The sequence below is a fragment of the Hoplias malabaricus genome, chromosome 12, assembly GCF_029633855.1.
Source record: "Hoplias malabaricus isolate fHopMal1 chromosome 12, fHopMal1.hap1, whole genome shotgun sequence".
In the NCBI taxonomy this organism is placed as follows: Eukaryota; Metazoa; Chordata; class Actinopteri; order Characiformes; family Erythrinidae; genus Hoplias; species Hoplias malabaricus.
The window spans coordinates 28,316,124-28,331,695 of NC_089811.1; the positions used below are offsets into that span (position 1 = coordinate 28,316,124).

Below are 15,572 nucleotides of genomic sequence, written 5' to 3' on the forward strand. Positions count from 1 at the left end.
TACTCGGCACAATTAGCACCCAGAGTGAGCTGAGACTGAAATCTTAGCCGGTTCCAGGGTCCAGGTACCAGATTTGGCCAGTGGAAAAGCAAAAGAGCCATGACAAGTCATGTAGTGTCGATGCAGTGGAAATGCGCCATGATACCTTACTGATTTTCATAAATAAGTTTTCATACAAAGTTGTTTTTATTGCCTGTGGACATTCATTTAGTCGATATGTTTTAAAATAAGTACACTGCAGAGTGCAAACAGCAGAGGCTGTGCTAAATAAATATTAATTTAATTTCTGCAATTCTGTATCTAATTTAACTAAAATATATTTTATTTTAAAAAATAAATAAATAAAAAAAATCAAACAAAGAAAAAAAATCCATTATGATATCATACGACATTATATAATCAGTCGCCCCACTCTTAAAAAATATGCATTAGCCATTAAAAAAAACCTAATCAGCCGATCACTCATTGATAACAATTACATTCTTGTATTGCCATAGGAAATAAATGCTTTTAATTTACATTTATGTTAAGTTAAAATTTAAAAAAATTGAGTAAAAAGATGGCACGTACAAATACAAGACACGGTCTTGTACATGACTGCAATTATCCATGTGTCAACGCTGCTGCTTCCTACACCTCTGCTAATCATTGTAGGATGGTTTCAGATAGTTATTATTACTTTTACAACTTATTAAATCCTTATTTCCATTCCGATTTAGTTTAATTGAAATTTGAAAAAAGGCATTTTTAAAAATTTCAGTGACCAAATTATCTGTGCAACCCCATTTTATACAGGCCATACTACATTTGATTGTATGAATACTCGAAACATTTCTAAATGAACAGTATAAAAATTATGAAAACAAAGTTTGCTCTCCAAGGAACCATAGCCCATAAGAAGGAAAACTCCAGTGAACACAAACAAATACGTAAATAACATAATCCCTGTTGTCAAAAACACTTGTTTCAGGATGTGAACAGCAATTGTCTGGACACAAGCACGTTGCATGGGGCTGTGTGGGCATGTTTGTTTATAACTTTGGTGTATTTTGAGCACCTGATTATGTTAAGCAATTTTGATATAATGTAATCACAGACAAACATGCAGAATTGGCAAAAAGTATTTCTGTCTAGATGCTCTAATCACTTCAAACCAGGTTTGCAGGTGTCAGAGTATTTAGAACAAATCTGGAAATAATATATATATATATATATATATATTTTTTTTTTTTTACTTTATGAACATGAATTCAGCCTGAACATCTGAAAATGTTATTTATACACAGGAAATATCACCTTTAGAAGGTCCTGAGACATGAGGGGCAGCACAATATTAACCCCAAACAGCACTACATCAGCTGCTGACACTGAACGACCAGCTCCAGAGCTCTGCTCCTGCCCCCGAAACACCTCATCTAGTTCACAGAAAGAGGCATGAGGTCACATACATGCATGTTTAAGAAACAAACAAAAAAAAAAGTTTTCTTAAGTAACTTTAAGAAAAAATAAATATCTTCAGGACTGTGGGATTTCTATATGCATCCTGAGTGCTCTCACCTGTGTCACTGAAATCAATGAACTCTTTGGAGAGGAGATTGGTGAGGAGCTCCATAATAAGCAGCAAGTCCTGGTACTGGTCTTCCTCTGCTGCCACATCCAGCCTCTTACGTCCAAGATTATTCTTAGAATAGACCTGTAGGAGCGTTAGACACACCTCATACAGCTTCATAGACTTAGTCTGCAAGGCAAAAGAGAGACAGTTATTTAGGAATATCTCAGTTATGCACATTAATATAACCACACAATCCTATATTTAAAAAAAAAAAATAAATAAAAATATTCACACCTCTCCCAGATAGCAGATCTGTTTATGGGCCACCTCTACAAACACCTCAATAATGAGGTTTACTGTTTCTGGAGCATTTTGGTAGACCTCCATAAGGCCAATACAGCTGGACAGAAAATCCATAAGGAAGCTGAAGAGAGAGCCCACGTTGTCTATCTGCGTTGCCTCAGCAATGCCACACAGAGCTTCGAGAGTGGCCACAATCTCCTGCTTCACAGCCTCTTCCTGACAGATCTGAGCAAAGTTCTCTTGATTTATAAGATTCAGGAAGCGCTGCTGGAGTGGGTGCAATACCTGGGACACAAAGACAGGTCCAGAAAGAATAAGAATAGATTTCATAAATTTTCCACAGGGGTGGAAATGGGCTAGAATGTGATGGAACCCTGTAGAAGTCTCTTTAGCACCTTAAATGTAACAAACATTTTGAATGTTGAATATTTAAAATATTTTGAATGGTAAACTGCATATAGTTATTTTACTCCATTTTAAATGTCAGTTTGAAATTTTCTGCTAAAACCACTTATTCTGTCCACAGGCAGGTCATCCAGTGAGAAGTCAGGTTCAAAATACATTCATTTTCAGCAGTAAGTCATATTTTTGGCAAAAGTTGTCCTTTCAGGTTCAATAAATGTTAGCTCATACCACTTTGTAAAGCTTACCTTCTTGGAGATGGTCCTGTTATTTTAAATGCAGGATTTTGAAGGAAAGATAAGCATTGCTTAAAATATTTCTATGTAAAATAAAACAAAAACGAAGACACGTTTACATAGGTAAACCTGGACAGACACCGCTTCTGAAAATTAAACTATGTCCTTGTTCACATATACAGTCTAGAAAAAGCAACATTTTGGTGTTGCCCACCCATATAAACCAAATGCTTACCCAAAGCTCACATCTAATAATGGCTCTTTATTTATTTCTTCTTATTTATTAACCTGGTGGTTGTACTTATTCTATAATGTTCACTGTTAATTAAACAAACTAGGGTAGAATGCTAGTGTATTGATTTGCAAACCTCTGCCCAGTATTGCTGTTTAGTATCTGAGTCCATGTTCGCAAAGCCTCCAAGAACCAGGGCTTTCATCAAGGTTCGCTGGATGGGGCTGGACAGTAGGTGCAGGGGAGGACTTCGGCTTGCAAACTGCTTGGCCAGATTCCACCAGTTCTCACACTGCACTACAATGTTTGCCCTGAGTTACAGAAAGCAGTAATGAAAGATGAAGATTTTTACACAAAATGTAACATTTCTGTAAAAGATCAATACATAATGGTGCATGTGCTGGAGTTACTCATTTTACACAATATGATATACGCTGAGCTAATGATTAAAATTAAAGTAAAATTATATCTGATTTTTTGTCTCCTCGGCTCCCCATAGCTTTTGCTGCGTGCAATTTACATTTACAGTACTGATGTGAAATCAAGACACATCTCTCTTGTACATCAGTAATTCTCAAAGACCTAATTTTAACCCTTTATATTAAAAAAAAAGCTTGGATTCCACTGAAACAAAGTGTAATGCTGACATTAAATTAAAATGTGCTTTTCTGTGGTTGTAATACTAAAAAGTTCACTAATCAGGTTAAAAATTTAGCAGGCACAAAAACGAACAAATAAAAAAAAAAATAATTATACAATTCAATGGATGCTTCCTTACCATTTGTTAACACTCTAGTCTGTTTGCACTCTGGAATCAAGTGTGAGGTGTTTAAGCCCTAGTGTCAGTGAATAGTAAAAGTGTTTATTCCTGCTCCACAGGTGGGTAATATTGACTTATATTTGCTATATCAGACTACTTAATTGGAACTGACTAAATTAGCCCACTAACTGATTGAAAGTAAAAAGTAAACAAAGTGCCACAATACAAAACAGCTCTATTTCTGTGATAATTCAAATAGCAAATAAAAACGTAGACATGTTAAACTTCAGCAACAGTCGGATTTCCTCATACATGCCTTTCCACCTTAAAATATGCTGCACTTTGGAACAAACCAGAGAGCACTGCAGTTCATAGAGGTTCTTCAAGTCATTGAAGATACTTCCAAAACGTTAATAGCAACATCCATCCAAACAAAAATATGCCACTTCAATTCAAGCCACTGGCAAATATTTCAGCAGAAAAAAATTTATCCATGAGTAAAGAATTTCTACAATTGTGGGGAAACACTGTTCTCTCTGGTTTGTTTATGCTCAGAAGCTCTGTCTTTTAAGGTGGAACGGTATGTTTGAAGAAAAAACAGCTGAAATTTAACTTGTCAATAAGTTTTATTCACTAATTCAATCATAATAGAAACTCATTTGCAGTTCAAATTGTTTCTTTAGCACTTTTGGTAATGCAGTTTGCTGTCTTCAGAATTTGGAGCCATTTCCATCTTAAGTAACCCGAAACAGCAAAAATAAGTAAAATATTACCCACCTATGGAGTAGGAATTGGGTCATGCCTTTCAACGTTTGGAGTTGTCTAAAAAACTCCAGATGCTTTTTGTGTGTTACGAGCAGACAGGATACAGACAGACAGAAATAGAGACACTGGGGCTTTATTCGACCGATTTTAAACTTGCAAACAGACTGGGGATCTGTCAATGGTAAGGAAACATCTTCATAATTTTAAAATGTTTTTGATTAAATTCATTTAATGTCATCTTAACATTTATAGCATTGCTGTCCAGTTAGCCACATACTTATAGCCTATTTCTTCTCCACTCAAGTATTCACATCTACCTTTCTCTCTTTTCCACCAGAGTGACCAATAGTTCCACTGTGTCATTGGCTAGTTCAGGCTCAGAGCTCCATACTGAGAGATTGTTGATCACTTTCTCCAGGAGATAGCCCACAATCCATTGTGCCCCCTCAGTGTCCACTCCAAATGCTGTGCTTAGTGGCATGCTGATCTGAAGACAAAAAAGTGAAGAGTATTTTAAAGAAACAAACAAATAAATAAGATTATTATTAAGGATGGACAGCATTTGTTTGAACATACAATATACAAACATGTGCTGTAATTTCCACTAAAGTGGGATCCCACACAGAATAAACTTTTACAGTAGTCACTTGCACACGGTATACAAGCAGAAACACTAAACAGACAAGTTTTACCCTCTACACAAATAATTCATTTAAGTTTGGACACACAAGGTTTTGGCCCATGTTATACAGGCATTTCCAACTAGTGTCAGTAACTCCTTCTGCCAGTTCATGTTAATGTGTGAATATATAGGGCTGGCCAATATGGGAAAAAAATTATATCACAATATATTTCTTAATTTAATACGATATAATTCCGATATCAGTATGAACAGTACTGTCAGTGACAGATACTGTAAATAATATATATTGAAAAAGTGAATGTATTTAAAAAAAAAAAAAAAAAAAAATTATATATATATATATATATATATATATATATATATATATTGCAATTTATATTGATTTATTCTAGTTTATTGATGTTTAATGACATATACAAACACACATACACTTACTCCATATACACACGTGTGTGTGTATAATGTTTTGCCAGGCTTGTAATGAGAACCAATCATATAGGCCACCACACTGGTTGTTGTCAAAGATTAAAAAAAAAAAAAGATTTAAGCACAATATGGAAATGTGTTTTTGTACAGTGTTACAAGCTGACCTGGCTATAGAGTTTCTCATCCACCAGTAAGTAGGTTTTGGCCCATCGTCGTAGAAACCACACAATGTCTTTACCCATCTGAGGACTCAACAGCTCTATTAGACTAGCCCGAGTTGCTCGAGACTCCACCTCAGATGTTCTCAACACTGCTGACAACAATCTAAAACAGAAAGATAGATTTAGAAAGACAGAGATAAATGGTTAAACATGGCTCTCAGCTACCATGAGCAGAGCACTAAAATTTTCGTCACTGTTCAGTACAGACACGCGTTTTGAACCCTTGAGGTGCTGCCATGTCATAACTGACCACTAATATTTGGAATAAATATTTAAAACTGTTAAAGTGAGGCTTCTTTATTTTATTATTACAAAGCAATACTATTCAGCCTTTAATGAAAAAAGGGTTTTTGACATCTATTATGTTGCGCCTGCTGCTTTAGCAGGGGCACAATATATTGTTCTTCTTAAGTCATTTTATTCTTCTTATTATTATTATTAATCAGCCAATCCTTGTCCGCTTAACTAGTTTACTCTATGCTTCATACTCTTAATGTTCTCTTTCAGGTGAACATAATTGTCTGATTCTCAAAATGGACTGCCATATAAAAATGAGGGATTTAAAAAAAAAAAAAAAAAGGAAAAACACTGGAGTAGTAAAAAAGGACAATGTGATCAATAAGCAGACATTGGAAATGGAACACTGTTCACAGAAGGTATTTTGCATACTCAACAAAAACCTACACTCCCAAACTCTTTGGTTCTTCCACACCTCCAGTGGAAAGAACAGAAGGATGCATAAGAAAGGGATTACTGCAGCTTACTGGTTTGTAAGACCAATATCCCTTCACTGTGGAGCCAGCAGAGCACAGTCAAATGTTTCACATTGTTTGCAACAACAAAACCCCATTGACATTTCAGAGCTATGGGGGTCGGACATTGTTATTAAGAAACTCAATCCCTCAGCCCACTGTCTTTCCAAATCCTCTAACCTCCATTCAACCCCAGCACCCGCACCCCACCAACTACTGTCTCCGCAAATCTTTTAACCCTCTGCTGTACTTCTACTATTGCTAAGAGCTCCCTATTCTCTAAACCATGATAAACTCATCAACCCAGCATCCTTTCAATGACTCGGCTTCAAACTTCCTAAACCCACACCTACAACAGAACATGTTTTGCCCTGTGTGTAGGACACTGAAATGCTTTGCATATAAATCCTTCAGACCTTTGTGTAACCTTAGACAATAGTCAACAAACGCAGCAATACTTGCCTACCACAAATAGATCTAATCTTCCCTGGCCATTTGAAACAAGTCTGAAGATTGTGTTACACTGTAAATCAAATAAAACTAGTCACTATTACACTTAAATTACTTTTTATTTAAATAAAATAACTGTACATAGCAGCATTCACAATTTAGTTTTGCTGCTTAAAACAAAAGAAAAATTCACACTCCATGACATATCTACTCAATATAATTTATCGTACTCAAAACTACTGACAACAAAATCTTTGTATCCGAGTTTGAAGGGACATCGTTTATATACAGCAGTACACAGATCAAACATAACATTATCACCACCTCCCTGAAGCCCTCAGTGTCACTGCCGGACTGAGGATAGCCAACATCCATAAAACATCCGGCCAACAGCTTTCCTTTGTCCACCGATGAAAGTCTACAGAATGAACAACCCAAGCTGTGAAACATCAGATGAGCTACTGCCTCTGACTGTACATCTACAAGGTGGACCAACGAGGAAGGTGTATGTCTAACAGAGTGGACAGTGAGAAGACAGTGTTTAAAAACCCCAGCAACACTGCTGTGTCTGATCCACCAGCACAACACACATTAAATCACCACCACCATTCAGTGTCACTGCAGTGCTGAGAATGTTGTGTTATGGTCCTGACCATTGAGAGAGAAAAAAAAAACAAAAGAGGGTGAAAGTGGGGGGGGGGGGGGGGGGGGGATTTACAGGGCAACAAATGCACCATAGTCTGTAATTATAAAATTACAAGGTGCCCCTGTATGGTCAGTGGAATTTAGAACGGACAGTGAAAGTAGAAACAAAGACATGTTCATAGAGTTACGGCTGAAAATATATATCTCATCTCGGAGGGAAATAAAATGCAATGATGTTTTTACTGTTGTTTGTATCAAGGTTCTAAGGGTTAAAATGAGTATGGATTATATTGTCCAGATCTTAACACATATAGAATCATTCATTCAACCCTCCCCCTTTACAATAACTAACTCTCCCTTCCCTCCATTCACAAACTTCCTCCCATGTCTTCTGTCTGTGGCTCTGACCAGCACCTGGCCTGGCCCTAATTGAATGTGAGGGGTGTGGCATTAAAGCCTCGGCTGGCGCCAGGCTCAAGCTGCTGTTCGCGTGGCCACTCTGGCTGGGATGAGGCCAGGACATTCCCTATTGAGCAAAGAAAGGTGGCTACCAGGGAGGATCACAAACACTACACGCTGTACTATGTCTGCTCACATGCGACCATTTCCTGCAGTCAAAATTTAAAAGCAGCAAATCTCAACCAGAGGCTTACAGCATACTTTAAAGGCTCCCACTGTGGACCACAAAAGCAAGCAAAGCGCCACGCGCACAATCCCACTGCACAACAGCTGATCACTAGAGACACTGTCTGGCATGAAAATAGCATTATCTGATATTACAAAGATTACACTGCTGACAGCTATGCACCGGTTGCACTTAAGTCTGATCACACTATGCATGTTTAAGCTCTACACAGATATATACATATCATGAAAGATATCTTACTGGTCCATATACTGAGGCCAGAGGAACATGTACTGACATTCCTTATATCATGGAATACTTTTATAAATAAATAAAATAAATAACCTGCTACAAAATAAATACACTAGAATTATTCCAGGACTTTTGACTACATATTGTCAAAAATCACACTACTCACACAGTCAATGTAAACATTAATTATATCATAAAGTTTTAAAACACATGATAATTTTTAGCCAACTGAAGTTCCAACACAAAAACTTGCTTTTTTATTTATATTTTTATGTGCTACACCTTGCACATAAGAAAAAACAATATTTGCAAATTCTGACATCTCTTGTATGTCATGCTCTACAAACCAATCCTTAAACATTTTTCACCTGATGACTGAGTCAGTCCTATTACAGCCCGGGATGGAGGTGGCTTTTTCTCCAGGTGAGCCCAGGATCTGCAGAGTGGTGTTTATGTCCACTTCTGTGGTATGCTTTATAGAGTACTCCATTACCTCAGAGGGAATCAATGGCGTCTCACCCTGAGGGTCATCCGCTAAGAGGTAACCTGTACATAAAACCAAAACAAACATACAATGAGGAAAGCTTTTTTTTTTTGTGGTAATGCAACATACTTAAATATTACCATTCTCACACTAGTCACTGTCTTCATAAAATATATACAAGTGCACAAAACTGTAGAGGATTATGGAGGCTTACAACAATAATAAAATTAATAAAAATAAGAAAAAACATAAATACATATATCCTGACAGACCTGATACTAAAATAAGCCAATGGATATCTTCATAAAGATCATCTAGTACTTTGCGATCCACTGAGTCAGGATCTGAGGCGGCCATGAGGTGCTGCTGGTGTCTCTGTAGTTGCCCATGAAGTCGTGTAACTCTGTCTTCCAGTAAGCTAATACAAATTCATCATAATCAGATAGCAGATATACCAGTACCAGAAATAAGAAATTGTTTTGTCAACACTGTTTCAAACTGATTCCTTTATACCACACACATTAAATTTGGCAAGCATGCATTTCTTACCTTGTGAGCAAAGGAATACAGTGTTCTGCTGCAATGCGCCCTAACATGCCAATGCTAGCTAATTGATCTGAAAAGAGTTCTCTGTCATCCTCCTGTAGCTCATTTATTTCCTCCTCCTCATGAGAAGCCACACCATTTGCAGTCTAGATTAACAGAACATATGATCACAGTTAGGAGCGGCTTATGGTGAAACTGTATGCAAGAACGTTTTGACCAGCAGTAGAAAGAGATATTTTAATAGAGAGGCATTAAAGCAACACTAAAGAATGGACAGTCACAAATGAGGGAAACAATGAAAAGGTGCTGAAACATATGCAGATATTTTTGGAATTGCTCTGACCAGGTTTCTGGTGCCATCAGGGGCTGCAAGGTGACACTGAATGTAGGAGTTGAAGACCTGCACAGCTGGTTGAACAAAGCAGCCACGGGGGAAGTGCTCATCCTCTTGCACCAGCGTCAGCCATGACTCCAGTAGCTTGTCATATGCCTCCATGTACACCATGTCATCCTTATCTAGCTATAATGAAAGAAAGCATGGTTTTACTGAGGACACATACTGCCACACTACACACTAGTTCGTTTTTGAAAACGAAATGCCCCTAAAACAATAATGCCCCTAAAATAGCTTTAATGCTACACCAATAATTTGGTCAATACAATTGAACGTGAATATGAAATAAATAAATAAAAAATGCTGACAGTTTGTTACAATTATGTGTTACTTTCCAATAAAATATTAAGGACACAGACACTTATTCAAAGATGTGTTGGGTGAAAATCTGATAAAATGAATACGGTCAAAAATCTGTCACTCTGGTGGTATCCTTTAGAGACACATTTTCTTACCTTTAGTTAGGAAACAATTGTACATTATAATATTTGAAGACTTTAAAATTTTATTGATTTCATACACTGCATTTCATCTATACATACATATTACGTTCCTTTATTTTACACAGTTCTACAATCTTACAGATATTATCTCCGTTTGGAGAAGAAAATGTAATATACCTTTTGGAACAGAAAATTGAATTTATTAAAATAAACAACAATAATACATTTTTATAATACCTTTCTGATACAAGAAGATTGCTATAAAAGGGGAGGGGAAAAAAAAAAAAGTATACCTGCAGACGAACGCAAAAACACTGAAAGAAGAGGCATGTCTTTAGCTGAGATTTAAGAGCAGAAAATGAAGAACAGAGGCGAAGGCTTTGTGGGAAAGAGTTCCAGAGCTTGGGTGCCATAAAACTAAATAATCTACCACCAGCAGTAACTAACCTGAATTTGGGTACTGACAAAAGTCTGCTCTCAGAGACTTCAATGATCTTGTAGGACAGTGGGGGTGTAAAAGTTCAGAAAAGTAGACTGGCACCCGACTGTGCAAACATTTGTATGTTAGCAGGAGAACTGCATGGAGGACAGAGGTGATTTTTTTTAATAAAGAGAGCACTTCAATGTATTCAGAACTCTGATGCTAAAAGTGAGTGTAAGATAGCAGGGGATGAGGGCGAGCAATATTATGAAGATGGAAAATGTATGACTTGGTTAGGTTTGAAGGAAAGAGAGGAGTCAAATAGTACAACTAAACTGAACTAGAGACATTTTTACAGGCAACCCATTAAAGTTAAGGGTAATATCAGAAATTTATGATAGAGTGAACTTAGCCAAAACTGAAGTCTTGCTCATTGGCGCTGTTGGGTTTCAAAAAGTTGGCGTGCATCGAGAGTCTCAGATCCCTAATGCAATAAATAAGGTTGGAAGGGGGCAGAGTGGAGGATCCATTTCAAGTGGTTTCTTTTAATGTTGATGATTATGGCTTAAAGCCAATGAGAACCAAGGGGAGGAGCGACCAGAAGGAACCTGTCTAGTCTTTAAATGGTACTGCTTCTGATATACCAGAACAATTGGCTCCCTTAAGAGTCACAATGCAATCAGGACAGGACAGCTAAGAAATAGATGAAAGTGCAGAAGACTGAAGGGCGGCAGAAAATGATCAAGGTCAGATAGCTTTGATATTATGGAAGGAGTAGATTTACTGCACTGGCGTGCAACCAAGATGTTAACAGATGCTTCAACAAGCTTGTTGTCAGAAACACCAACAATAGAGCCAGAAACAGAGGTAACAGATAGACCAGAAGAACAAATTAAATCCAAAGTATGGCGTTGTGAGTGTATAAATAAGGGTCAAAGAACCTATAAATTGCTTAATTTTTCAATATTCTGTGTGAGATTAATTTATTAATAGTATTAATCTTTTGAGCAGGACAAAATGACTAATACTGCTATTTAAATGAGTACTACAGTTGAGTTAATATTAAATGCAAAAACGCAGATCTGATTGTGTGTAGTTTATCAACTACCACTAAACAATATAACAAGGTCCCACATCAATTAAATTGTTATACTGTATAAAAAGGGAAAGGGCGGTGGGGACAAAAACGTATACACCAATTTGACTGCATTTAGTAAATATAAACAATAATTTGATGCACACAGTATAAGTGCATGCATGCACACACACACAGCTCAATAAATTACAATACAAAAGTTAATTTAATTTAATAATTCAATTCAAAAAGTGAAACTCACAGATTACAAATGGAGTGATCTATTTTAAGCATTTACTTATTTTAAATGTTGATGTTTATGGCTTGTAGCTAATGAAAACACAAATGTCATTATCTCAGAAAATTAGAATATCAACACAAAACACCTTTTAATCCTTCCTTAGTCTGGTTCAGTAGGCTACACAATCATGGGGAAGACTGCTGACTTGACAGATGTTCAGAAGACAGTCATTGACACCCTCCTATTGTATCCTACTAGCTTCCCCTAAAATGTCAAAAATTAAATGGTCAAATTTGTACCATTGTGTTAACATTTCATTGACTACAAATGTGTTAGAACACATTCATCTCAAAGACAAGTTTGTTCAGATTCAGCTACTTATAAAAATCGACTGACTCTCTTTTCATAAATTCCCATATATTCCTGTAGCGTCAATTCATTTGCCCGTAGGAGCTGAGTGTCTTTTTCACTTCAACTGGACTGCATGGTGCCATTTTTTTTCCCCCTTCCTCCATTGCTTTGAAACTTGACAGACATTGGACAAATGCCACGATTTTGTCCCGCCCCTGGACACTGAGCATCACTGAGCTGTGAGTTAGTCTGAACACTGAGCTTTTGCAAGATGATTGGAGGATCAGTCGAAAGGCTGAATCTCGTTTTGATTGACAACCATTGAAATATACACTGTTACTTAATCACTGGGAGCTTCAGTCCCATTGATTATTCAGTCCCGGAATTTTGCGAGTGAAGTTGAAAGACAAATTGCAACCCATTTATTGGTATTTGGCGTTCTAAGCAGCCTAGCTCTGCTGGCCATTGAGAGCACACTGGTCAAGTCCCTGGAAAAGACGCCTACTTGGTACGATAGGATGACAGGGCATTTTCTTAAAAAGGAACTGAGGGCAGAATTTATGTACAAATAAACTGACATTTTATGATGCAGGTGGGCAATGAGCTTCCCCCTTCTTTGAAAGACCAGCAGCTGCCACTGGTATCCAAGTATATTAATGGAAAGTTAAGTGGAAATAAAAAGTGTGATAGAAAAATTTGCACAAACAACAGGGATAACTTCAACATTTAAAGGATGTTCAAAGAAAGGGCCAATGAAATATTTGCGGGACATTCACAAGGAGTAGAATGCTGCTGGAGTCAGTTCTTCAAGAGCCAACACACATAGAAGTATCCAGGACATGGGCCACAACTGTCACATTCCCTGTGTCAAGCCACTCATGACCCAGAGACAACGCCAGAAGAGTCTTACCTGGGCCGAGGAGTAGGAGGACTGGACTGTTACTCTGTGTCCAAAGTCTTGTTTTCAGATGAAAGTAAATTTTGACTCACTTTTGGAAATCAATGTCCCAGAGGCTGGAGAATACTCGCCTGACCTAAACTGTCATGAAGCAGATGAGACACCAGACCTAACAATGCAGACGAACCGAAGACTGCTATCAAAGCAATCTGGACTTCCATAACACCTCAGCAGTGCCACAGTTTCCATGCCATGCCACACTAATGCAGTAATTCACGCAAAAGGAGACCCGACCAAGTATTGAGTGCATATACTGTACATACTTTTCAGTAGGCCAATATTTCTGCATTACAAATCATTTTTTAAAATTGGCCTTAAATAATATTCAAATTTTCTGAGCGACTTTTGGGTTTTCATTCACTGTAAGCCAAAATCATCAACATTAAAAGAAATAAACACTTGAAACAGATCACTCTGTAATGAATCTATGAGTTTCACTTATTTATATATAAACAAAACACACACAACCCCAATTCCAATGAAGGTGGGATGTTGTGTAAAATTGAGTGGCCTAAAGACAAAAAGTTGTGGAATGCTCAAAAACACCTGTTTGAAACATTCCAAAAAGGAACAGGTTAATTGGAAACAGGTGAGTGTCATGATTGGGTATAAAGGGAGCATCCCTGAAGGGCTCAGTCATTCACAAGCATGGATGGGGTGAGGCTCACCACTTTGTGAACAACTGTATGAGCAATTTGTCCAACAGTTTAAGAATAACGTTTCTCAACATACAATTGCAAGGAATTTAATCATGTACAATCCATATCATCATCAAAAGTTTCAGAGAATCAGGAGAAATCTCTGCAAGTAAGTGGCAAGACTGAAAACTAACATTAAATGCCTGTGATCTCTCAGGCGGCAGTGCATTAAAAATTGACATAATTCTGTAATAGATATTATCATATGGGCTTTTGGAGCAACATATGCCGCCATCCAAGCAACGTATTTTTCAGGGACGTTTCTTTCAGCAAGACAATGACAAGCCACATTCTCCACCTGTTACAACAGCAGCGTGACTTCGTAGTAAAAGAGTGCAAGTACTACCTGCCTCCCATTGAAAATGTGTGGCACATTATTAAGCGAAAAATACGACAACGGAGATCCCGGACTTTTGAGCAACTGAAGGTGCACATCAAGCAAGAATGGGAAAGAATTCCATTGTTGTGATAGGTGATGTAACACCGTGGTAAACATGCCCCTGTCCCAACTGTTTTGGAACGTGCTGCAGGCCTCAATTTCATAATGAGTGCATATTTGCAAAAAAAAATAAATAAATAAATAAACACACACACAAAGTTTATCCATTTTAACATTAAATATCTTTGTAGTGTATTCAACTGAATATAAGTTGAAAAGGATTTGCAAATCGTATCGTTTTTATTTATGTTTTACACGTCTCTACTTCACTGGAATTATATACACACACAAACAAACAAACCACCTTATAAAAAAAATAAAGGGCAGTGGTCATTATTAAGAATTAAATAGATTAATTACATTAATTTATGTCCACATATTGAAAACGGAACTGTTTAGACCATTTTTCTACTTACCACCTCTTCAAGAGCAGCGCTGCGGCCAAAGGAACAGGTGAGCAGTGTGAGGCAGTTTATGAAGGAGGAAAAGAGCTCGCTAGGGATAGCAGTAAGAACACTCCGGGGAAAAGTGGTAATAAGATTACTGATAATATTTGAGATGCCAACAGCCTCAGAGTCTTCAATCTCAATCCTGTTCAAGAAAGCAAATAACTGAGTATTATAAAATGGACAACTGCTAAGGCCTAAGCAAAAGTGTCATCTTTGAACAATGTTCCATCCACACAGAAAGAATCACACTTTTTTTTTTTTAATTGGTATATGGGTTTTCCACCACACTTGAAAACCTGCGGTTTCCAATCACTTGGTCATGCTCATTCAAGTGTTTGAATTTTGATCCTTCTCAATGAAAGGAATACCATCCCGTCATTTCTAAAGGTTAGATCTAATATTAGGTTGGTGGAACAATACAATCAGATGTTATGCTTACAATGTTCAAGGCCAATGGTGTAATATTTAGAAAACTAAGCCTTCTCTATGAAGCCTTTCTGAAAGCCGTCCTAGAAGCTGGAAACCTTGAATGAACCTGCAACACTGCAGGAGAAATACAGCACAAACCCTATCATGATATTTATATTTTCATTGTCTTCAGACCTTGTGTGCAAATAAATGCTGTAATTTAAAGAAAGCCATAGAAAACCAATAACATTTTAAATTCACATAGCGTAGCACTAGATCACCACCTGGATTCTCGGAATGCTCTGCCTAAGGAGCATATGGTCTGCTTCCCTTATGCTCCCTATTGAGGCTTTAACTCATTTCAGATGGATTTAAATTGCAAGCAGAACAGTTCAATCACT

General features: G+C 37.3%; 1 protein-coding gene across 2 annotated transcripts in view; it reads right to left on the bottom strand.

Annotated features, from left to right (window-relative positions):
* xpo4 (exportin 4) overlaps positions 1-15,572 on the bottom strand; it is a 45,706-nt gene that overhangs the window by 6,533 nt on the left and 23,601 nt on the right. For both annotated transcript variants that reach the window (XM_066641330.1, XM_066641331.1), the window contains exons 9-19: positions 14,731-14,905; positions 9,638-9,814; positions 9,298-9,440; positions 9,021-9,166; positions 8,633-8,810; positions 5,484-5,643; positions 4,568-4,737; positions 2,862-3,036; positions 1,847-2,140; positions 1,558-1,738; positions 1,297-1,415 (exon numbers count right to left, since the gene is read on the bottom strand). In XM_066641330.1, coding sequence (XP_066497427.1) covers positions 1,297-1,415; positions 1,558-1,738; positions 1,847-2,140; positions 2,862-3,036; positions 4,568-4,737; positions 5,484-5,643; positions 8,633-8,810; positions 9,021-9,166; positions 9,298-9,440; positions 9,638-9,814; positions 14,731-14,905 — 1,918 coding nt within the window. The remainder of the gene's footprint in view (positions 1-1,296; positions 1,416-1,557; positions 1,739-1,846; positions 2,141-2,861; positions 3,037-4,567; positions 4,738-5,483; positions 5,644-8,632; positions 8,811-9,020; positions 9,167-9,297; positions 9,441-9,637; positions 9,815-14,730; positions 14,906-15,572) is intronic.